The 23,746-nt window shown below is 41.8% G+C and overlaps 1 protein-coding gene across 4 annotated transcripts in view; it reads right to left on the bottom strand.

Moving 5' to 3' along the window:
• Positions 1–11,484: 11,484 nt before the first annotated feature.
• The window catches only part of LOC112267038 (proto-oncogene tyrosine-protein kinase Src), a 37,901-nt gene continuing 25,639 nt past the window's right edge, over positions 11,485–23,746 (bottom strand). For all 4 annotated transcript variants that reach the window (XM_024445048.2, XM_024445078.2, XM_024445067.2 and 1 more), the window contains 4 exons: positions 23,367–23,443; positions 22,991–23,144; positions 13,221–13,352; positions 11,485–12,832 (listed from right to left, as the gene is read on the bottom strand). In XM_024445048.2, the coding sequence (XP_024300816.1) occupies positions 12,624–12,832; positions 13,221–13,352; positions 22,991–23,144; positions 23,367–23,443 (572 nt within the window). In that variant the 3' untranslated portion in view covers positions 11,485–12,623. The remainder of the gene's footprint in view (positions 12,833–13,220; positions 13,353–22,990; positions 23,145–23,366; positions 23,444–23,746) is intronic.

Below are 23,746 nucleotides of genomic sequence, written 5' to 3'. Positions count from 1 at the left end.
TTAAGCTATTCACTTCTTGATGCAACAATGTGTGAGTTAAGCTATTCTCTGCTTCCGATTATAAGCATTTCGCTTCACCTGCAATAACCTCTGCAAATCTGTGTACGCGACCAATAAACTTTGATTTGACAGTGTCAAGGAGTGCATTGCAAATGCCCAGCATAATGTAGGCATATGGTTGCATAGTACAGCTCCCACAATCTTTATCAATCATTCTCAATTTCTTTCAACCAATCATCAGCGATTACAGACTTGAGTCCTTGGGTATAACGATACAAGCTTGGCACACCTGTATTTGGGGAGTTTCTCCCATTCATCTCTGGAGATCCTCTCAAGCTCTATCAGTTTGGATGGGAAGCATCCATCTGCACAGCTATTTTCAGGTCTCTCCAGAGATGTTCGATCAAGTTCAAGTCTGTGCTCTGGCTGGGCCACTCAAAGACATTCAGAGACTTGTCCCGAAGCCACTCCTGCGTTGCCTTGGCTATGTGCTTAGGGTCGTTGTCCTGTTGGAAGATGAACCTGAGCGGTCTGGAGCAGGTTTTCATCAAGGATCTCTCTGCACTTTGCTCCATTCATCTTTCCCTCGACCCTGACTGGACTCCCAGTCCCAGCCACTGAAAAACATCCCCACAGCATGATGCTGCCACCACCATGCTTCACCGTAGGGACGGTGCCAGGTTTCCAGAGACGTGACGCTTGGCATTCAATCTTGTTTCTCATGGTCTGTGAATCTTTAGATGATTTTTGGCAAGCTGATTGGTGGAGTGCTGCAGAGATGGTTGTCCTTCTGGAAGGTTCTCCAATCTCCACAGAAGAACTCTGGAGTGACAATCGGGTTCTTGGTCACCTCCCTGACAAAGGCCCTTCTCTCCCGATTGCCTAGTTTGGCCAGGCGGCCAGCTCTAGGAAGAGTCTTGGTGGTTCCAAACTTCTTCCATATAATACTGATGGAGGCCACTGTGTTCCAGGATACCTTCAATGCTGCAGATATTTTTTGATATAATTCCCCAGATCTGTGCCTCTACGGACAATTCCTTCGACCTCATGGCTTGGTATTTTGCCTTGACATGCACTGCCAACTGTGGGAATTTACATGTATAAACAGGTAAGTGTGCCTTTCCAAATCATGTCCAATCAAATTAATTTACCACAGGTGGACTCCAATGAAGTTGTAGAAAATTCTCAGGGATGATCAATGGAAACAGGTTTTTACCTGAGCGCAATTTCAAGTCTCATAGCAAAGGGTCTGAATACATATTTGCATAAGGTATCTGTTTTTTTATTTTTAATAATTAAGCTACAATTTCTAAAAACCTGTTTACACTTTGTCATTATGGGGTATTGTGTGTAGATTGATGAGGGAAAAAATGTAATGTTTTTTTAAATAAGGCTGTAGCTGAATACTTGTAGAGAGCTATATGGTGGTATTCAATAAATATAAACAGATATTTTGATTTTATATTTTGACTTGCAAAAGTATTCATCCCCTTTGGCATTTTTCCTATTTTGTTGCATTACAACCTGTAATTTAAAAATATTTTTATTTGGATTTTATGTTATGGACATACACAAAATAGTCTAAATTGGTGAAGTGAAATGCAAAAAAATGTTTTCCCAAAATTAAAAATGGAAAGTGTTACGTGCATATGTATTCACCCCCTTTGCTATGAATCCCCTAAATAAGACCTGGTGCAACCAATTAGCTAGCTCTGTAGCTAGCTTACACCAGACAGCTCAAAAATAAAGGCAACTGTAGCTAGCAAATTAATGTAGTTTTGATTAGCTAGGTAGCTAGCTAGCTAGCTAGCGTAGTACTGGTCAGACGAGAGCTAACGTTAGCTAGGTAACTAACCAACAAGCAAGGAAAGCTAGCTAGCTACTTTTAGCCAAGTAACAGTAATGTTTTTCATATAAGACTGAAGTCTTTAGCTAGCTAAATAACTTAGCCAACATAAGATTGTAATGTTAGCTAACATGTATAGCCATTGTGAAGCTGGTTGGATGTACTGCCAAATTCTCTAAAACGACATTGGAGATGGCTTATGGTAACATTAAATTCTCTGGCAACAGCTCTGGTGGACAGTCCTGTCGTCAGCATGCCAATTTCACACTCCCTCAAAACTTGAGACATCTATGGCTTTGTGTTGTGTGTCAAAACTGCACATTTTAGTGACCTTTTATTGCCCCAGCACAAGCTGAACCTGTGTAATAACCATGCTTTTTAAAGCAGCTTCTTGACATGCCACACTTGTCAGGTGGATGGATTATATTTTCACCACAGCAATTGATAAAACAGGATCATGTTTGAAACACAAGTGGTTCTGAGCATAATTCAATAATACACAGGTAAGATAAATTAACAGTTCCAGAAGTCAGGAATGAATCTGAGCTACTGTGTCCAACACACCTGTTGTTATGTTGGGAACCTACTGGCCAAAAAATGATGTTTTTATGATGTTTTTTTATACATGTTTTGCTAAAATAAAGGTTTAAGGACATATAGGCATGCACCACATTAATACAAGACAAAACAGCACAATCAAGCCTGATCAAATCAAATCCAATTGTATTGGTCACATACACATGTTTAGCAGATGTTGTTGCGGGTGTAGCAAAATGCTTGTGTTCCTAGCTCCAACAGTGCAGTAATATCTAACAATACACACAAATGTAAAAGAAAAACAATGGAATTAAGAAATATAGAAATATTAGGACGAGCAATGTCAGACTCCAGAGTAGATATATGAACTCAGCAAAAAAAGAAATGTCCCTTTTTCAAGACACTGTCTTTCAAAGATAATTAGTAAAAATCTAAATAACTTCACAGATCTTCATTGTAAAGGGTTTAAACACTGTTCCCAATGCTTGTTCAATGAATCATAAACAATGAATGAACATGCACTTATGGAACGGTCGTTAACCTTTCTAGCGTAGGGGTTCCGCTAGCGGAACACCTCAACAACATTCCGCTGAAAAGGCGGTGTGCGAAATTCAAAAATATTTTTTTGAAATATGTAACTTTCACACATTAACAAGTCCAGTACAGCAAATGGAAGATAAACATCTTGTTAATCTACCCATCGTGTCCGATTTTTACAGCTAAATCACAACATATGATTATGTTAGATCACCGCCAAGTCGAAAAAACACAGCCATTTTTCCAGCCAAAGATAGGAGTCACGATAATCAGAAATATAGATAAAATTAATCACTAACCTTTGATGATCTTCATTAGATGACACTCATAGGACATCATGTTACACAATACATGTATGTTTTGTTCGTTAATGTGCATATTTGTATCCAAAAATCTCAGGTTACATTGGCGCCTTATGTGCAGTAATGTTTTGATTCCAAAACATCCGGTGGTTTTGCAGAAATACTCATAATAAACATTGATTAACTCTTGATTCTAGCCATCCTGGATCCGGGATCGTGAATACAGCCTCAAGCTCATTACCATAATGCAACGTTAACTATTCATGAAAATCGCAAATGAAATGAAATAAATATGCTAGCTCTCAAGCTTAGCCTTTTGTTAACAACACTGTCATCTCAGATTTTCAAAATATGCTTTTCAACCATAGCAAAACAAGCATTTGTGTAAGATTATTGATAGCTAGCGTAGCATTTAGCGTAGCATTTAGCGTAGCATTCAGCATGCAACATTTTCACAAAAACAAGAAAAGCATTCAAATAAAATAATTTACCTTTGAAGAACTTCGGATGTTTTCAATGAGGAGACTCTCAGTTAGATAGCAAATGTTCAGTTTTTCCTGAAAGATTATTTGTTTAGGAAAAATCGCTCCGTTTGTTGCGTCAAGTTTGGCTACCAAAAAAAACGAAAATTCAGTCATCAAAACGCCGAACTTTTTTCCAAATTAACTCCATAATTTCGACTGAAACATGGTAAACGTTGTTTAGAATCAATCCTCAAGGTGTTTTTCACATATCTCTTCGATGATATATCATTCGTGGAAGTGTGCGTTCTCTTCTGAATCTCATGGGAAAATGCCTCCAGTTGAAGATTTACGCACCAATTTAGACAAAGGACACCGGGCGGACCCCTGGTAAATGTAGTCTCTTATGGCCAATCTTCCAATGATATGCCTACAAATACGTCACAATGCTGCAGACAACTTGGGGAAACGACAGAAAGGGCAGGCTCATTCCTGGCGCACTCACAGCCATATAAGGAGACAATGGAAAACAGAGCCTCAAAAATTCTGCTCATTCCCTGCTTGAAGTTTCATCTTGGTTTCGCCTGTAGCATGAGTTCTGTGGCACTCACAGATAATATCTTTGCAGTTTTGGAAACGTCAGAGTGTTTTCTTTCCAAAGCTGTCAATTATATGCATAGTCGAGCATCTTTTCGTGAGAAAATATTACGCTTAAAACGGGCACGTTTTTTTATCCATAAATTAAAAGAGCGCCCCCTATATCCAAGAAGTTAAAGATACTAGTGTTATTCACAGAATTAAAGATAGACTTCTCCTTAATGCAACCACTGTGTCAGATTTTTTTTTTAAATTACGGAAAAAGCATAACCTGAGAACGGCGCTCAGAACCCAAAACAGCCAGAGGAATAGCTGCCATTTTGGAATCAACAAAGTTAGAAACAACATCATAAATATTCACTTACCTTTGATGATCTTCATCAGAAGGCACTCCCAGGAATCCCAGTTCGACAATAAATGACTGATTTGTTCCATAAAGTTCCATTATTTATGTCCAAATAGCCACTTGTTGTTAGCGTGTTCAGCCCAGTAATCCATCTTCATGAGGCGCGAGCATTTCGTCCAGACAAAAACTCAAAAAGTTCCGTTACAGTCCTTTAGAAACATGTCAAACGATGTATGGAATCAATAGTTAGGATGTTTTTAACATAAAACATCAATAATGTTCCAACCAGAGAATTCATTTGTCTTCAGAAAGGCACTGGAACGCGAGGTAACTCTGTCAGGAGCGCGCGTCATGACACCGAGGCACTATGCCAGACCACTGACTCAAACAGGTCTCATGAGCCCCTCCTTTATAGTAGAATCCTCATTCAAGTTTCAAAAGATGGTTGGCATCTAGTGGAAGCCCTAGGAAGTGCAACCTTCTCCATATCTCAATGTGTACTCGGTAGGCCAAGCTTTGAAAAACTACAAACCTCAGATGTCCAACTTCCTGGTTGGATTTTTCTCAGGTTTTCGCCTGCCCAATGAGTTCTGTTATACTCACAGACATCATTCAAACAGTTTTAGAAACTTTAGAGTGTTTCCTATCCAATACTATTAATACTATGCATATATTAGCATCTGGGACAGAGTAGGAGGCAGTTCACTCTGGGCACGCTATTCATCCAAAAGTGAAATGGGGTCAAATCTCTTCAGATTTCCTCAACAAATTGACAACTACAATGCAAGGTCTGCAAGGCTGTAATTATTGCAAATGGAGGATTCTTTGAAAGCAAAGTTTGAAGGACACAGTTATTTCAATTAAAAAGGATTATTTATAACCTTGTCAACATCTTGACTATATTTCCCATTCATTTTGCAACTCATTTCATGTATGTTTTTATGGAAAATAAGAACATTTCTAAGTGACCCTAAACTTTTGAACGGTAGTGTAGGTATTAAAAAATTGGCAGTGATGTAGGTGTTAATATCTCTAACATGAATGAATGACTCTGACTATCATGTTTTTTTTGTGTGTGTTTTAAAAAAAATCTCCTCTAAATTTGTCATTTTCTTAGACCCAACATGATGCGTAATAATGCATAGGCTTCTTTATACTTTCAATTGAACATATGAACCTGTTGGTGCATTGATAAATAGAACTTTAGGTCATTGTACCACATGCCCAGCATTGGAATGGATTCTAATCTTGCGATGGTGCCAGTCCCCACATGGAACATGGACCACGATGTTTATTCTTCTTTCAAATCTATTGGATGAAAAAGTGGACAATAAACTAATTGTTTAATATCAAGCCAAGGACTACATTCTTGATTTGACTCACTGTCCAAATGTGTATGTTTCATAAACCTACACAGTTTCTGGTTTACTATTCCTGAAATATTCTCATTGTTTGAAACTGACAATATCAGAATATTGAGGATTTTGTAAACAATATTTATTTGGTTTTCTCTTTTTTGTATGTGTATCAGGATTGGATTGAAATGGGTATTGTGCCACTTTATGTTATCTTTAAATGTGCAATAAATTAGTGTTTTCATATCTTCATGTGTTCAAGTCTCTTAGTAAGTGTACATTGAATGCAACATTGAATGCACTGACCGTAAGTTGCTTTTGTTAAATTAATGACCAAAATGTGTGTTATCCTGAATGCATTTCAATTAGCAGGTGTGCCTTCTTAAAGGTTAATTTGTTGAATTTCCTTCAAAACTGGCATCATAAGGATCACCACAGGAAAGGAAGGCCCACAGTTACATCTGCTGCAGAGGGCAAGTTCATTAGTTACCAGCCTCAGAAATTGCAGCCCAAATAAATGCTTCACAGAATCACAGACACATCTCAACATCAACTATTCAGAGGAGACTGCTTGAATCAGGACTTCATGGTCGAATTGCTGCTAAGAAACCACTACTAAAGGACACCAATGATACGAAGAGACTTGCTTGGGCAAAGAAATACAACCAATAGACATTAGACCAGTGGAAATCTGTCCTTTGGTCTGATGAGTACAAATTTGAGATTTTTGGTTCCAACCGCCATGTCTTATTGAGACGCAGGGTAGGTGAAAGGATCATCTCTGCAAGTGTGGTTCCCACCGTGAAGCACGGAGGAGGAGGTATGATGGTGTCTGTGATTTATTTAGATTTCAAGGTACACTTAACCAGCATGGCTACAACAGCATTCTGCAGCAATACGCCAGCCCGTCTGGTGTGCGCTTAGTGGGACTATAATTTGGTATTTCAACAGGACAATGACCAAAACAGTCTCCAGGCTGTGTAAGGGCTATTTGACCAAGAAGGAGAGTGATGGAGTGCTGCATCAGATGGCCTGGCCCCCACAATGAGTTGGACTGCAGAATGAAGGAAAAGCAGCCAAGTGCTCAGCATATGTGGGAACTCCTTCAAGACTATTGGAAAAGTAATCCAGGTGAATCTGGAGAGAATGCCAAGAGTGTGAAAAGCTGTCAAGGCAAAGAGTGACTACACTGTTTTGGTTACTACATGATTCCATATGTGTTATTTTATAGTTTTGATGTCTTCACTATTATTCTACAATGTCGAAAATATTTAAAAAAAATAGTAAAAGTAAAGAAATACCCTGAAATGAGTAGGTGTGTCCAAACTTTTGACTGGTGTGTGTGTATCTATGTCTAAATACATGCAGTTGAAGTCGAAGGTTTACATACACCTTAGCCAAATACACTTAAACTTAGTTTTTCACAATTCCTTAAATTTAATCCTAGTAACAATTCCCTGTCTTAGGTCAGTTAGGATCACCACTTTATTTTAAGAATGTGAAATGCAGGAATAATAGTAGAGAGAATGATTTATTTCAGCTTTTATTTCTTTCATCACATTCCCAGTGGGTCAGAAGTTGACATACACTCAATTAGTATTTGATAGCATTGCCTTAAAATTGTTTAACTTGGGTCAAACGTTTCAGGTAGCCTTCCACAAGCTTCCTACAATAAGTTAGGTGAATTTTGGCCAATTCCTCCTGACAGAGCTGGTGTAACTGAGTCAGGTTTGTAGGCCTTCTTGCTCGCACATGCTTTTTCAGCTCTGCCCACAAATTTTCTACAGGATTGAGGTCATGGCTTTGTGATGGCCACTCCAATACCTTGACTTTGTTGTCCTTAAGCCATTTTGCCAAAACTTTGTAAGTATGCTTGGGGTCATTGTCCATTTGGAAGACCCATTTACGACCAAGCTTTAACTTCCTGACGGATGTCTTGAGATGTTGCTTCAATATATCCACATAATGTTCCTACCTCATGATGCCATCTTTTTTGTGAAGTGCACCAGTCCCTCTTGCAGCAAAGCACCCCCACAACATAATGCTGCCACCCCTGTGCTTCACGTTTGGGATGGTGTTCTTCAGCTTGCAAGCCTCCCTCTTTTTCCTCCAAACATAATGATGGTAATTATGGCCGAACAGCTCTATTTGTTTCATCAGACCAGAGGAAATTTCTCCAAAAAGTATGATCTTTGTCCCCATATGCAGTTGCAAACCGTAGTCTGGCTTTTTTATGGCGGTTTTGGAGCAGAGTCTTCTTCCTTGCTGAGCGGCCTTTCAGGTTATGTCGATATAGGACTCGTTTTACTGTGGATATAGATACATTTTTACCCATTTTTTCCAGCATCTTCACAAGGTCCTTTGCTGTTGTTCTGGGATTGATATTGCACTTTTCGCACCAAAGTACGTTCATCTCTACATGGCAGAATGCGTCTCCTTCCTGAGCGGTATGACGGCTGCTTGGTCCCATGGTGTTTATACTTGCGTACTATTGTTTGTACAGATGAATGTGGTACCTTCAGGCATTTAGAAATTGCTCCCAAGGATGAACCAGACTTGTGAGGGTCTACAATTTTCTTTTCGAGGTCTTGGTTGATTTCTTTGGATTTTCCCATGATGTCAAGCAAAGAGGCGCTGAGTTTGAAGGTAGGCCAGGTACACCTCCAATTGTCTCAAAAGATGTCAAGATGTCTAAAGCCATGAAAACATTTTCTGGAATTTTCCAAGCTGGTTAAATGCAAAGTCAACTTAGTGTATGTAAACTTCTGACCCACTGGAATTGTGATATAGTGAATTATAAGTGAAATAATCTGTCTGTAAACAATTGTTGGAAAAATTACTTGTGTCATACACTAAGTAGTCCTAACCGACCAAACCATAGTTTGTTAACAAGAAATTTGTGGAGTGGATGAAAATTTAGTTTTAATGACTACAACTTAAGTGTATGTAAACTTCTGACTTCAACTGTATATACACACACACAGTACCAGCACAGTATCTTTATTTTGACTATTTTCTACATTTGTCGGAGTATATGTATATGTGTGTGTACATAAACTCAGCAAAAAAGAAATGTCCTCTCACTGTCAACTGCGTTTATTTTCACCAAAACCTAACGTGTAAATATTTGTATGAACATAACAAGACATAACCTGAACAAGTTCCACAGATATGTGACTAACAGAAATTAAATAATGTGTCCCTGAACAAAGCGGGGGGTCAAAATCAATAGTAACAGTCAGTATCTCGTGTGGCCACCAGCTGAATTAAGTACTGCAGTGCATCTCCTACTCATGGACTGCACCAGATTTGCCAGTTCTTGCTGTGAGATGTTACCCCACTCTTCCACCAAGGCACCTGCAAGTTCCTGGACACTTCTGGGGGGAATGGTCCTAGCCCTCACCCTCCGATCCAACAGGTCCCAGACGTGCTCAATGGAATTGAGATCCGAGCTCTTCGCTGGCCATGGCAGAACACTGACATACCTGTCTTCCAGAAAATCAGTCATACTGCTTGTTCTGTGTGTGGTGGCATTGTCATGCTGGAGGGTGATGTCAGGATAAGCCTGCAGGAAGGGTACCACATGAGGAAGGAGGATGTCTTCCCTGTTAACGCACAGTGTTGAGATTTCCTGCAATGACAACAAGCTCAGTCCGATGATGCTGTGACACTCCACCCCAGACCATGACGGACCCTCCACCTCCAAATCGATCCCACTCCAGAGTACAGGCCTCGGTGTAACACTTATTCCTTCGACGATAAATGCGAATCCGACCAACAAAAACGCAACTCGTCAGTGAAGAGCACTTTTTGCCAGTCCTGTCTGGTCCAGCAACGGTGGGTTTGTGCCCATAGGCAACATTGTTGCCGGTGATGTCTGGTGAGGACCTGCCTTACAACAGGCCTACAAGCCCTCAGTCCAGCCTCTCTCAGTCTATTGCGGAAAGTCTGAGCACTGATGGAGGGATTGTGCGTTCCTGGTGTAAGTCGGGCAGTGGTTGTTGCCATCCTCTACCTGTCCCGCAGGTGTGATGTTCGGATGTACCGATCCTGTTCAGGTATTGTTACACGTGGTCTGCCACTGCGAGGACCATCAACTGTCCGTCCTGTCTCCCTGTAGCGCTGTCTTAGGCATCTCACAGTACGGACATTGCAATTTATTGCCCTGGCCACATCTGCAGTCCTCATGCCTCCTTGCAGCATGCCTAAGGCACGTTTACACAGATGAGCAGGGACCCTGGTTATCTTTGTTTGTGTTTTTCAGAGTCAGTAGAAAGGCCTCTTTAGTGTCCGAAGTTTTAATAACTTTGACCTTAATCGCCTACCGTCTGTAAGTTGTTAGTGTTTTAACGACCGTTCCACAGGTGCATGTTCATTAATTGTTTATGGTTCATTAAACAAGCATGGGAAACAATGTTTAAACCCTTTGCAATGAAGATTTGTGAAGTTATTTGGATTTTTACTAATTATCTTTGAAATACAGGGTCCTGAAAAAGGAACACTTATTCTTTTGCTGAGGTTAGTTACCTGTCCAAAATTATAAAATCAGTAACGTAACTTTTGGATTACCCCAAACTCAGTAATGTAATCTGATTACTTTAAGAGCCATTAGAAGAAAACTAAAGGGATCCACCAAATGCGTTTGGTGTGTCATCATAGTGGTCTCTGGTTTATGGTCAGACTCAGTCAGATGGAACAAACTTAAACCTGCACCTTTTTTCAATGCTGAACTGAATGTCAATGTGTGTTTTTTCACAAAACATCCTTTCTGAATTTAAAAGGATTCCAAGTAGTAATCATCTAGTTTTTCAAAAGTATCTAATCTGATTACAAAAATGTTGCTGGTAATGTAACTGATTAGTTCCTTTTTTTGTAATCAGATTACATAAACCTGTAACTGATAACACGTAATCAGTTACTCCCCAACCCTTAAATTGACCCACTACTGAGTCTACCTTTAAACCTAACCTATGACCATCACCTGAGCACTACTGCGCTGGACTGGTTCCACATCCACCATAGTGGCTGGAAGCGTGCTGGAAAGGACAATGTCAAAATAAAATATCCAAAGCCAGCACAGTACAGTTAGAAGCAGTACAGTTTGGGTCAGCACAATAGTGTGAAAAGTGTTTAAATTCTCCACCCGTCTTTCTGACTATGAAAGATTGTAGTAATTGAAGGATTGCCTATAAAGGATTGTTGTAATGTTAAGATTTGTAAGGGATTAAGACATGCATAGATTGTAGTGCCAGATTTGGTTCACAAAGATTTAACTAATTGTGCATGAATGCTATCCTTCATATCCGATTGGCTCAAAGCTTTAATTAATTTTCATGTTTTTATCATAAATGTATTGTTCATTCCCATAAAACCCCTAAATAGGAATGCATTTAAGAATTTAAGTTTTGGATCCTTATCAATAGGTTTCAAGTGATTGCACCAAAACACAGGGCTGTGTTCAATAGGTACCAAACAGAATAAAACGGACTGAAACAGGCAGGGACAATGTGGACATTTTTTACTAGTGTGAGTCTGTATTAACGCTGAGTATCCTTGACGTCACTTCTATGGGTATAATATAAAGCTGTCTTCCAAATGGTTTCACGTGAAATTGTCTGGGAGCTTTGCAACTTACAGTTTTATTGACATGGACACGGAAGAAAGTAGAATCTGTAAAAAACAACAAAAAATAAGACAAACAAAGAAAAACCTTTAAAAAAATGTGACATTTGTTTTGGAGACACCTGATGACCTGGAGTAAGCAGCACTTGAGAATACTGGAGAGATATAGAGAGGAGGAAATAGGAAGAGAGAGAGATAGAGATAGATAAACAAAGAGATAAACAAAGAGATAGAGGGACAGACAGAGCGAAACACACACACACAGAGGCTGAGTCCTAAATGGCACCGTATTACCTACTAGTGTACCAGAGCCCTAGTGTACTACTTTTGACGAGGGTCTATAGGGTTCTGGTCAAGAGTAGTGCACTGTATAAGGAATAGGGTGCCATTTGGCTCACACAAGAGAGAGGGACAATAGACAGATGGCACCTATGCCACGTTGGCAGTGCTCTGCAAAAAGAGGAGGTGGAGAGGACAGATGCTGTGGCACTATGGCTGCATCTAGATTCTCCAAACAGATTTCAACAATGGGGGAGACTTCCTCTAGTCTAGCCAATGCTTGACAGGTAGTGCACACTTTGGGAGAAGCGTGAAGGAATCTGGACAGAGCCTTTGAGAAGAAGGGTACTAAGGACAGAGAGGGAGGGTCAAAACAATGGTCATGCCCCATCTCATTATCCTCAGTCCTCCCTTAGGGTTCTCCGGGGTGAAGTTTCCCTTATCTACAGATTTAGGACGAGCTTCCTCTCCCCCAATCCTAACCTTAACTTTTAGTGGAGAAAATGCTACTGTCTTGGGATCAGTTATTACCAACGCTTCCCACTTCCCCCAAAAGCTCCAGGTTAGAAGCCACTCATAACCAAAGATCTAGGATCAGCTCTTCCTCTCTCCCCAATCCTAAACCATCCTTAACCATTGTCCATTACAGGGAGGAAATAATGCAAAACTGTCCCTTGATCAGTGTTTAAAGTGGGCAAGTCCACCCATGTGGTCCCGTGGTGGGACCGATGTCCCTGAGACCTATAGGTTCTCCCCAGGCTGGTACTGGGGCTCGGTGGAGGTAAAGTAATCTTCCAGGAAGCCCTGGAGGTACTCGAAGGTGGGCCTCTCCTCGGCATCCTTCCTCCAGCAGATGAGCATGAGCTCGTGCATTGAGCTCGGGCACTCGCCGGGACAGGGCATCCGGTATCCGCGTTCCACCTGCTCCAGCACCTCCCGGTTCACCATGCCTGAAGGGAGGGGGTGGGGGGGAGGGGAGACCGCATTTGTCTATCAAGATTTTCTGAATTGTTTTAAAGAGCCATTTGTACAACTTTTCTAGGGCATATTCTGAATCTGCCACGAGCCCCAAAAAATATCTAATTATAGCTAAAAACAATATATTTTAATGCAAACCCTTCCTTTGTGAATACTATAATAAGCACACGGAACATACAAACCATGCCCTTTCCGTTCACTTCTCAGTGCAATTGTATGTAAAGGCTAATCTTGGGCTATTGTTTAGTCAAAGTCTATGGAACCCTGAAGAAGGCATTGTGTGTCGAAATATTGGTGTTTTATACCTATAGAGTGTGGGACTACCTTTAGAATTGTTTCATAAAGGAAAGTAAATGGTACCTGGATATGGTACTCTGCCTTTGGTGGCGAGTTCAGTGAGCAGGACCCCAAATGACCAGACATCTGACTTGATGGTGAAGCGGCCGTAGAGGGCAGCCTCTGGCGCCGTCCACTTAATGGGGAACTTGGCTCCTGGGGAAACAAAAATTTGAATTGATGACTCATGGTCTTTTATCAATGTACCTTTGACTACGATAGCCAAAATATCTGTGCTTTTAACTCAAAGAAATCAATAAAAAGTAATTTTTCCTAAAACAAGGTTTAAGCCTCTACAGTCTGCTGAAAATGGAAGACGTGGCTTACTTTTGTCGTTGTATTTCGCTCATTTCCAGTTGTCTGGTTGCGAAATACATTTTTCCTTTCACTGCATGTTATTTAGCCCCTTCATTACAACCACTGAAGTCACAGAGTGAGTCATCAAGAGACCAGTTGGAATGAAAACCAGGTTAAACAGGGCCCTCCAAAACCAGGTTTAGTATTTTAATGTTTTAGGCAAGTCAATTAATAACACGTTCTTATTTACAATGACGGCCTACCAAGAGGAAAAGGCCTCCTGTGGGGACAGGAGCTGGAATTAAAAATAACAAAACAAACTTTAGGACAAGAGAGACACCACAACACTACATAAAGTGAGACCTAAGACAACATGGCCGCAACACAACATGACAGCAGCACAACATGAAAGCAGCACAACATGACAGCAGCACAAACATAGTACAAACGCTGCTAGGCACGGACAATAGCATGAAGTGCAAAAATGTAGACAAAAATAGATCACTCGAAGCAGCCACAAGTGTCAGTTAGATGGAGAATAAAACTGTGCAGTTTGAGTGTTTTTTGCAGCTCGTTCCAGTCACTAGCTGCAGCAAACTGAAAAGAGGAGCAACCCAGGGATGAGTGTTTTACAATGACAGCCTACAACGGCCAAACCCTAACAAGGACGACACTGGGCCAATTGTGCACCACCCTATGGGACTCCCGATCACGGCCGGTTGTGATACAGCCTGGGATCAGGATTAGTTTGGCAGCCAGGGTGAAAGACAAGCGATTACAGTAGATAAAGGAAACAAAGCCTAGATTTAACCTTAGCCTGCAGCTTGTGTTTTGGAGGTGTTCAGAACAAGGTTAAGGGCAGAGAAAGCTTGCTGGACACTAACAAAGCTTTTTTGTAGAGCGTTTAACACAAAATCCGGGGAGGGGCCAGCGGAGTATAAGACTGTATCATCTGCATATAAATGGATGAGAGAGCTTCCTACTGCCTGAGTTATGTTGTTGATGTAAATTGCGAAGAGCGTGGGGCTTAGAATCGAGTCTTAGGGTACTCCCTTGCTGACAGGTAGTGGCTGAGACAGCAGATGTTCTGAATTTACACATTGGACTCTGAGATAGGTAGTTAGCAAACAAGGCCAAAGTCCTCTCAGAGACACCAATACTCCTTAGCCGACCCACAAGAATGGAATGGTCTACCGTAATCAAAAGATTTGTCCGAGTCAATTAAAACAGCAGCACAACATTGCTTAGAGTCAAGTGCAGTGGTGAAATAATGTAGGACCTTTAAGGTTGCAGTGACAAATCCATTACCTGAGTGGAAAGCAGATTGCATACCAGAGAGAATACTATAGACATCAAGAAAGCCAGTCAGTTGATTATTGACAAGTTTTTCAAAATTTGATAAACAGGGCCTTGATCAGCTTGATCTCCCCCTTTAAATAAAGGATGCACAGTGGCTGCCTTCCAAGCACTGGGAAACTCCCCTGAGTGGAGAGACAGGTTAAAAGGGAACATCGTCGTGAACCATGGGATGGATGTAACTCTCACGCCCGCAGAGCTACAACAGGCTCTGGGATGGAGAGAGCAGGAGTCCAAGAAGATGGAGAGTCAACAGGACGGGAAGAGGAACAGGAGGGAGAGAGCTGAGAGACATCGCAGCCAGCAGAGGAAGGAGGAAGCAGCCCCCAGTCTATCCAAACCATCACCATTGTCACCGAAGATAGTGGCAGCATTTTTGCTTTTTCTGCAGAGCCTTTTTCTAGAAAACCTCTCTCTTTTTGGGGCATTTTTTACTTTTAGCTTTAATTGCTGTTTGTAGCCTCTGCTTTTAACCCACAGGGAAATTACCATATCATTTGTATTTTCCTTTAGGAGGATCAGGATTGGGTTTCCTCAAGGTTGGGAGCTAGGATATCCATAGGATAAGTAGACTCTCTGTAAAGGGCTTTGCTTGAATAAACACGTTTCCTCTTGAGAGGCCACTGACCGAAATAGCCTGGAGAGTTTCCTCCCTTTGTTAGCGGTGTGGGTCCATGCATGGGGTGTGTATGAGAGATGTCTTAGGATGTTAGTCTAAGGCATGTCACGATGACTATCGTTGTTCGTCTCGTGGGACACTAGGTCCCATTACAGTGCATAACTCCAGGTCCACGGGTGAAGGGTTTGTGACGCGCACCCGTGGGTGTAAAACTAAGGTATTTATTAAAATGATAAGTTGTTGAGAGGAGAAAGCATACTCACCACTCCATTTCCCCTGGTCTTATAGCCTTAGGAGAGCCTGACAAACTACGGGTCGCCCTACCTCAGAGCTGGACGCCCCACTGAGTGGTTTTTAATAAAACTCCAGCTGTGACTGGTATCAGCGGGTTGCTGGGATCGGAACTGGGCTGGAAGGGCAACAGCCGTAGGTATTAGGCCTGAAGCAGGGGTAACCTAGGCTAGATCATTCATCTCAAGGGAGAGGCGTGAGTCAGGCAAGACAACATGCAGAGTTTCATTGTTTCAAGTTCTTTCTCGGCAATGCAACAATAATAAAAGATCAGAATACGAACGAAGTAAATGGCTCAGTAGAATAGAATAAACATGTTAGTATAATACAGGGAGGCACAATTTATAGTACAATATTTACACATTTATCAGAGAAAGGGGGGATTGGCGGGTGTTTTAAATTGAGCAGTATGAGTAATAGTAAATAAGAGTCTGGTAGCAGCAATTGTGATGTGTGTGTAACTTGAATGTATTTGTGTTTGTGTGTGCATGTTATATGTGTGTGGCAAGTAAGTCCAGGTGGTCATTCCAGTTCAAGTGTTCAGTAGTGTTGGAGCCAGTTCATTTTTGTCAGTTTTCATTTAATTTTTCATTTATCAAAATATTTGTTTATTTGATGATATCACTCATTTAGAATATCATATTTCATTTCTATATACAGGTATGGTGTATGCATTATTTGGTTATGTGGACTCTTATTATGGTCCTATGATTTGAATTAGAAATAGGTCAACTACGCCCTCTAGCCTCAATTAGTTGGTGCTACAGGTGGGCCCGCCCAGATGGCCACATACTGGTATAAGAGACGTTTGGGAAACCGGGTTGGCATACATTTTTTTTAATCTTGATCTTTTTCCATTTACCTGGACTATTGGAACCTTTGTTTGCCATTGGTCCACATGACAGTATCTGCTGTATCAAAAAAGTCAGATGCATCCACCTCAACGTCAAGGGCATCCAGTGCTAGAATGAAAGCACAGGCTGAGCACGCCGCTTTGAAAGCTCAAGCTGCAGTTAAAAAAAAAAAAAAACATGCCCTTTATATGGAAGAAACACAACAAGGCAAAAAAGGAATTTGGTGGAAATGGAAGCTGAGCTGGCTGCAGCTCAGCTTGATTGTGGATTGTGGAGATTGTTGATTGTGGCTCAGGAGATGATTGTGGACTACAGGAAAAGGAGGACCGAACATGCCCCCATTCTCCTCGACGGGGCTGTAGTGGAGCAGGTTGAGAGCTTCAAGTTCCTTGGTGTCCACAACAACAAACTAGAATGGTCCAAACACACCAAGACAGTCGTGAAGAGGGCACAACAAAGCCTATTCCCCCTCAGGAAACTAAAAAGATTTGACATGGGTCCTGAGATCCTCAAGTTCTACAGCTGCAACATCGAGAGCCTCCTGACTGGTTGCATCACTGCCTGGTACGGCAATTGCTCGGCCTCTGAGGGTAGTGCGTACAGAGGGTACAGTACATCACTGGGGCTAAGCTGCCTGCCATCCAGGACCTCTATACCAGGGAGTGTCAGAGGAAGGCCCTAAAAATTGTCAAAGACCCCAGCCACCCCAGTCATAGACTGTTCTCTCTACTACCGCATGGCAAGTGGTACCGCAAATAGTCTAGGACAAAAAGGCTTCACAACAGTTTTTACCCCCAAGCCATAAGACTCCTGAACAGGTAATCAAATGGCTACCCGGACTATTTGCGTTGTGTGCCCAATCCAACCCCTTTTTACGCTGCTGCTGCTACTCTGTTTATTATATATGCATACTCACTTTAACTATACATTCATGTACATACTACCTCAATTGGGCTGACCAACCAGTGCTCCCGCACATTGGCTAACCGGGCTATCTGCATTGTGTCCCAACACCCACCAACCCCTCTTTTACACTACTGCTACTCTCTATTCATCATATATGCATAGTCACTTTAACCATATCTACATACTACCTCAAATCAACCTGACTAACCAGTGTCTGTATGTAGCCTCACTACTTTTATAGCCTCGCTACTGTATATAGCATGTATTTTTACTGTTGTTTTATTTCTTTATTTACCCATTGTTCACCTAATACCTTTTTTGCACTATTGGTTATTTTTACTGTTGGGTAAATAAAGAAATAAAACAACAGTAAAAATAACCAATAGTGCAAAAAAGGTATTAGGTGAACAATGGGTAAATAAAGAAATAAAACATTGTTCACCTAATACCTTTTTTGCACTATTGGTTAGAGCTTGTAAGTAGGCATTTCACTGTAAGGTCTACACCTGTTGTATTCGGCGCACGTGACAAATACACTTTGATTTGATTTGATGCATCCGCTGCCAAAATGTACATTTGAAAAGAATGTGAAAAATCCTCTGTGGCACAAACAAGAAAGAGTTAAGTGGGTGACCGTAAAAGAGACTGGACTGAAGCTTACCACAAAGCCTATGAGGCATTCCGGCGACTGTATGGAGAAAACTCAATGGGTGTCAAAAGAAACTGGACTGAACTTGACCAAAATAGCTCTGAGGCGTTCAACATCACAGGGTTTACCTACTCCTACTGAGTCTGGTGGCAGCAATTGTGATGTGTGTAACTTCAATGTATTTGTGTTTGTGTGCGGCAAGTAAGTCCAGGTGGGTACAGGATCCAAACAGGGAGACCGACAAGCTGAGGTCTGGACTCGAGTCACATGACTTGGACTCGAGTCAGACTCGAGTCACAAATATGATGACTTGAAACTCAACTTTGACTTTAACACCAATGACTCGTGACTTGACCTTGAGCCTTATGACTCGACCTGACTTGATACCCTCCCCAAGCCCAAATATGAAAAATGATGCTATTAAAAAAAGTTGTGCAGCGCATCAACTCTTCATTTAGCGGATTACAGTTTGAATCGGACAGCAGATAAGAATTTGCGCATGGCAGTGCAGAGGAAAGTCGGCGGGTGAATTCAGATTGAGCAACTGGAAAAATGATACCCAAAATGATAATTTTCTGATATACAGACTACGCTGAAGTCAACAAAAAAACGTATTGTAATTTGCAAAACGCGTGGGAAGAAAATTACAGATGGAGGTGCAACAACTTCCAACTTTGTTCAACATTTGAAGCTGCACAAAGAACGGTAAATCGTGGCTAATATAGCCGACATCTATATATATAACTTGGCTAGTATAGCATGTAGACTAACATAACATTAAATCAATGAGCCTCCACACTGTCAGCCAGTGCAGGAATGTGATCATTGCACCCAAGATTGAGACCAGGCAAGATTGTGCTACTGCCCCACTCACTTCTTTTTTTAATATGCTTACAGATTTGAACAATATCAGATGAACAGAAGTGTCACAAGTGAACCACAACAGTCTCCAATCTCACAGTTCATGGAGACCCGTGTAGGGCAGTACAGCATGAATCATCCACAGCAGAAAGCTATCAACAATGCAATACTGTCCGACTTGGTTATCGATTGCAACTTTCCTCTGTCTATTGTTGAAAACAAGAGTTTTCGGCACTTTCTGTCAGTGGTTGACAGTAAGTACAGCTCAGTGTATCACAGAACATTGACATCAAAAGTAGAGAACCTCGCTACAGAGAGACGTTCAAAACTGAAAACTCAGTTGAGCAACACATACCATGTTTCAGTCACAGTGGACATTTGGTCCGACCGAACGATGAGGGGGTTCCCTGGTGTCACTGTGCACTGTACGGAGAAAGATGGAGAGAGGATACAGCGCAAGTCCAATCTCTTGGCCTGTGTCAGCTTCAAAGGCCCACACACGGCTGAAAGAATCTGTGAGCAATTTGAGTCCATATGTGGTGAGTACAGCATTAAAGATAAATTGGACTATAGTGACAATGCTGCCAACATGAGAAAAGCATTCACCGTGTGCTTCCCCATTTAACAAGAAGATGAAGTACATGACGAAGATCACCTTGATGACCGAAAGCTCTGGAATGACCTAACCCTGGAAGACCAGCAAACAGTGGATGCTGCTATTGCAAAAAAAACAGCGCTTGGGGTGTTTTGCCCACACTCGCCAGATGGTGGTGGGAGATGGCTTGAAAGAAACAAAAAGTGATGACAAAGAGGTGTTTGAGGCTTAATTTGGGGAAAGAGGCATCCCTGCTGCTGTGAAAAAGGCTGGGCACAAGGAGTTGTTGTTCACAGTACGGGAGTGGAATAAGTTGAAGGAGTTGGTGGACATCCTGAAGCCATTTGGAGAAGCAACAGGTATGACACAGTGGGAGAAGATTCACAAGCAGTTCTGTTGTTCCCTCGGTCCTGTCCCTGAATCACCACCTGGAGCAGCGGATGCCTCAAGTCCATTTCCTGAGCGGCCTGGTCAGAAGTCTCCAGGCATCCCTGAACAAAAGATTTCTTGGAATCTTCATCAATGTGAAAATGGCCAGGACACAAGACAGAATCACTGCCCCCTTTTCAGATCCAGTCTACCTCAATGCAGCTGCCTTGGATCCGGCTTTTTCTCCGATGTGGGTGGAGCACCATGTGCTGGTCAAGGAGGAGGTCAAGGAGGAGGTGGCACAAAGAGTTAAAGGTAAATATTGAGTTTAATGTAACTTTTTCTCATAATTTAATCCAATTGACTGCAACAATAATAATTTTTCAGTTTAACCCACTGCATCATCAATACTCTAATACTGGCCTTTTTGTTTCTGCTATGCTTTTACATGTTTTGCCAGAACTGATTCTGCAAGACGCTACAGGGACTGAGCAAGCTGTGCCTCTTGTTGATGAGGAAGTGCGAGAGGACCATAAGTCTTGGACAAGAAGAAGGGCTGTTTGCAGCATACTGTAAGAGGCAGAAGAAAGCTGTTGGGACCTCTCCAGAACTACAGCTAAGTCACTACCTTGACATATGCGAAGGACAGAATGCCCTCTTGTTTTGGGCAATGAACAGGAAGGCTCTTCCTTCACTGTCCCGAGTGGCCATCAGGGTCTTGGCAGTGCCTGCCTCCAGTGCTCCGGTGGAGCATTTCTTCAGCCATGGTGGCATCATACTGCGGCCTCATCGTGCACAAATGACTGATAGACTTTCATCGAACTTGGTCTTTTGCAAATGCAATGCATTATAGGGCCCTGAGATAAAGAGAAAAAAATGAAACTGTTTATGCATTATACACACACAGTCTCCATGTTCAGGTTTTATCTCCCATCTTTGGGATCTGTATTTTCTTCTCAGACATTCAGGCCAGTGTTCAAATTGTAGGCCTACTTGAAGTTCAGTGTCAGTTGTTTTGATGTACCTTTTAATAAATTATTGTATGGCAGGATTGTTTTAGGTATCTAGAGTATATCTGGAGAGAGAGAGAGAGAGAGGGATAGAGAGCACTACAATATTTTGTTTTTGTTGTCATTTTGATGGGTCTTTCTCATGGCTACCCATGTATTTCCATGGAAATATAAAGTTTATTTGGAAAGTAATAAATATATATTTTTAAAAGCCTTTGTGATTTGCATAAATTGTATATACTATTACTCTTGTTAAATATGAAATGATATTACATTTGGTGAAGAGCACATTATGACTTGTTTAGGACTCAAAACTCAAAGTTTAGTACTTGAATTGATACTTGGCGGTCTTGACATGAGACTTGACTCGGATTTGCCTGTCTTGACTTGGGACTTGAATTCCTTGGTCCCACCTCTGCCGACAAGCACAGCAGCCACAGCAGCAGCCACTAACACTCATAGATGGTGCTAATGTCCAAGCAACTCAAAGAGCAGGTTCAAACCAGGCTAATACTACCAGCACACATGCATATTATTAATATTAGCTCTCTGAGTACATCCAAGGGCCAGCCGTACTGCCCTGTTCTGAACCAAGTCCTTTTTTGTGGCACTTGACCATACGACTGAACAGTAGTCCAGGTGTGACAAAACTAGGGCCTGTAGGACCTGCCTTGTTGACAGTGCTGTCAAGAAGGCAAAGCAGTGCCTTATAATGGACATACTTCTCCCTATCTTAGCTACTGTTGTATCAATATGTTTTGACCATGACAGTTTACAATCCAGGGTAACTCCAAGCAGTTTAGTCACCTCAACTTGCTCAGTTTCCACATGATTTATTACCATATTTAGTGAATGATTTGTCCCAAATACAATGCATTTAGTTTTAGAAATATTTAGGACTAACTTATTCCTTGCCACCCACGTTAAAATAACTGCAGCTCAATGTTAAGTGTTGCAGTCATTTCAGAAGTAAGGCCTACCAGGGGTGAAAAATGTTCGGGATACCGAGTTGGCATACATTTGAACCACATATGTTTTACCTTGATCTTTTTAGTTTACCTGGAATATTAGAACCTTTGTTTACCTTGCACTTATCATTATGGATTCTACAAATACATTGTTTTAAGTTTTATTCATGAAGTCTTCGGTTTCATTTGAATTCTAGGGTTTCTAGATGTGTGTCTCAATCTTGCAACTGCTTTTCCCACGGCTATTCAAAATCCGCTACAAGCAGTCTGACGGCTTGTAGATAAACTCTCTGAGCCTGTTGGTATAAGATCTCATTCTCCGATACCGTCTGCCTAAAAGTAAGAGAGTGAACAGCTCGTGGCTGGGGTGTGTGGAGTCCTTGATGATGCTGCAGGACTTCCTCAGGCACTGTTTCAAGTAGATGTCCTGAATGGGTGGGAACACGGCCACACTGGGCCGTCTTCACCACCTGCTGGAGGACCTTGTATTTGTGGACGGAGCAATTTCCGCACCAGGCCGTGATGCAACCGGTCAGGACACTCTCGATGGTGCAGCGGTAGTATTAGGAGAGTACTCGGGGGTGGCATGACACATTTTTCCAGCTGCATTAGGAAGTAGAAGGACCGTTGTGCCCTCTTGATAAGAGTGGTGATGTTGTTGGTCCATGTCAAGTTCTTGGTGATGTGGAAGCAGAGGAACTTAAAACTGTAGTCTCTACTCCAGTCTCGTTGATGTCGATGTCTTTGCTTCCTGAAGTCAACAATCAACTCCTTTGTTTTGCTGACGTTGAGGGAGAGGTTGTCCTGGCATCACAATGTCAGTTCACGTACCTAGAGATATTGGACCCGGACCAGAGCCTTACTCTGTCTGGCAGTGTAAACATTATCCTCTAAGATGAGGGGAAATTGGCCACTTTATACATAGAGACCAGTTGGAAGGAAAACCAGGTTAAACACAGGTCCTCCAAAACCAGGTTTAGAACACACAACTACAGATTTGACCTGGACTGAAGCCTTACCTTGTCTGGCAGTGTACTCGTTGTCCTCTATGAGGCGGGCCAGGCCGAAGTCGGCCACTTTACACACCAGGTTGTCTCCTACGAGGATGTTGGCAGCCCTGAGGTCTCTGTGGACGTAGTTCATCCTCTCTACGTATGCCATCCCTGCTGCAATCTGGAAGAGTAGAGGGGAAATGAGATGAAATGAGAGAGAGAGTTAGAGGATGAGAATGGATAGAGGGAAAAGGATAAAAAGTGAGAGGAAGAATAGATACAGCAGAAAGAGGGACAATCGGGGGATAAGGAGGGGAACAAAAGAAGATGGCAAAATAACTTCAATTGACTTAAATAATATAATTACATGAAAGGTATAATCAACATGCACTGAATGTCCCACCTGAGATGCCATATCCACTAGCTGGGGTAGACGTAGCAGCTTGCCCGTGTCACCTTTGAGGAAGTCCAACAGGCTACCTGTGGGAGTGACAGTGTTATCAGCTTAATGAGAGAGAGAAGGTAGGAGGGAGGGAACACAAGAACATGATGTGTGTGAGCATGCACATGCCAGCTTGAACCATTGCCCACTGTAGTCAGTGATGATGAAGTGTGTGTGTTTGTGTGTCTCATGTACTAATAAGTAAGTGATGATTATGATTACGTGGCACCCTATTCCCTACATAGTGCAATACCTACGTGATAATGTGTGTGTTTGTAACAATAGTGGTAGCCACATCTGTTCTACAACCCATCCCTGGAAGCAACATTATTTTTGGAAAC

Source organism: Oncorhynchus tshawytscha, linkage group LG02 (assembly GCF_018296145.1).
Source record: "Oncorhynchus tshawytscha isolate Ot180627B linkage group LG02, Otsh_v2.0, whole genome shotgun sequence".
NCBI classification, from domain to species: Eukaryota; Metazoa; Chordata; class Actinopteri; order Salmoniformes; family Salmonidae; genus Oncorhynchus; species Oncorhynchus tshawytscha.
The sequence above is the reverse complement of the archived record's forward strand: the minus strand, read 5'-3'. Positions and strand labels throughout refer to the sequence as shown.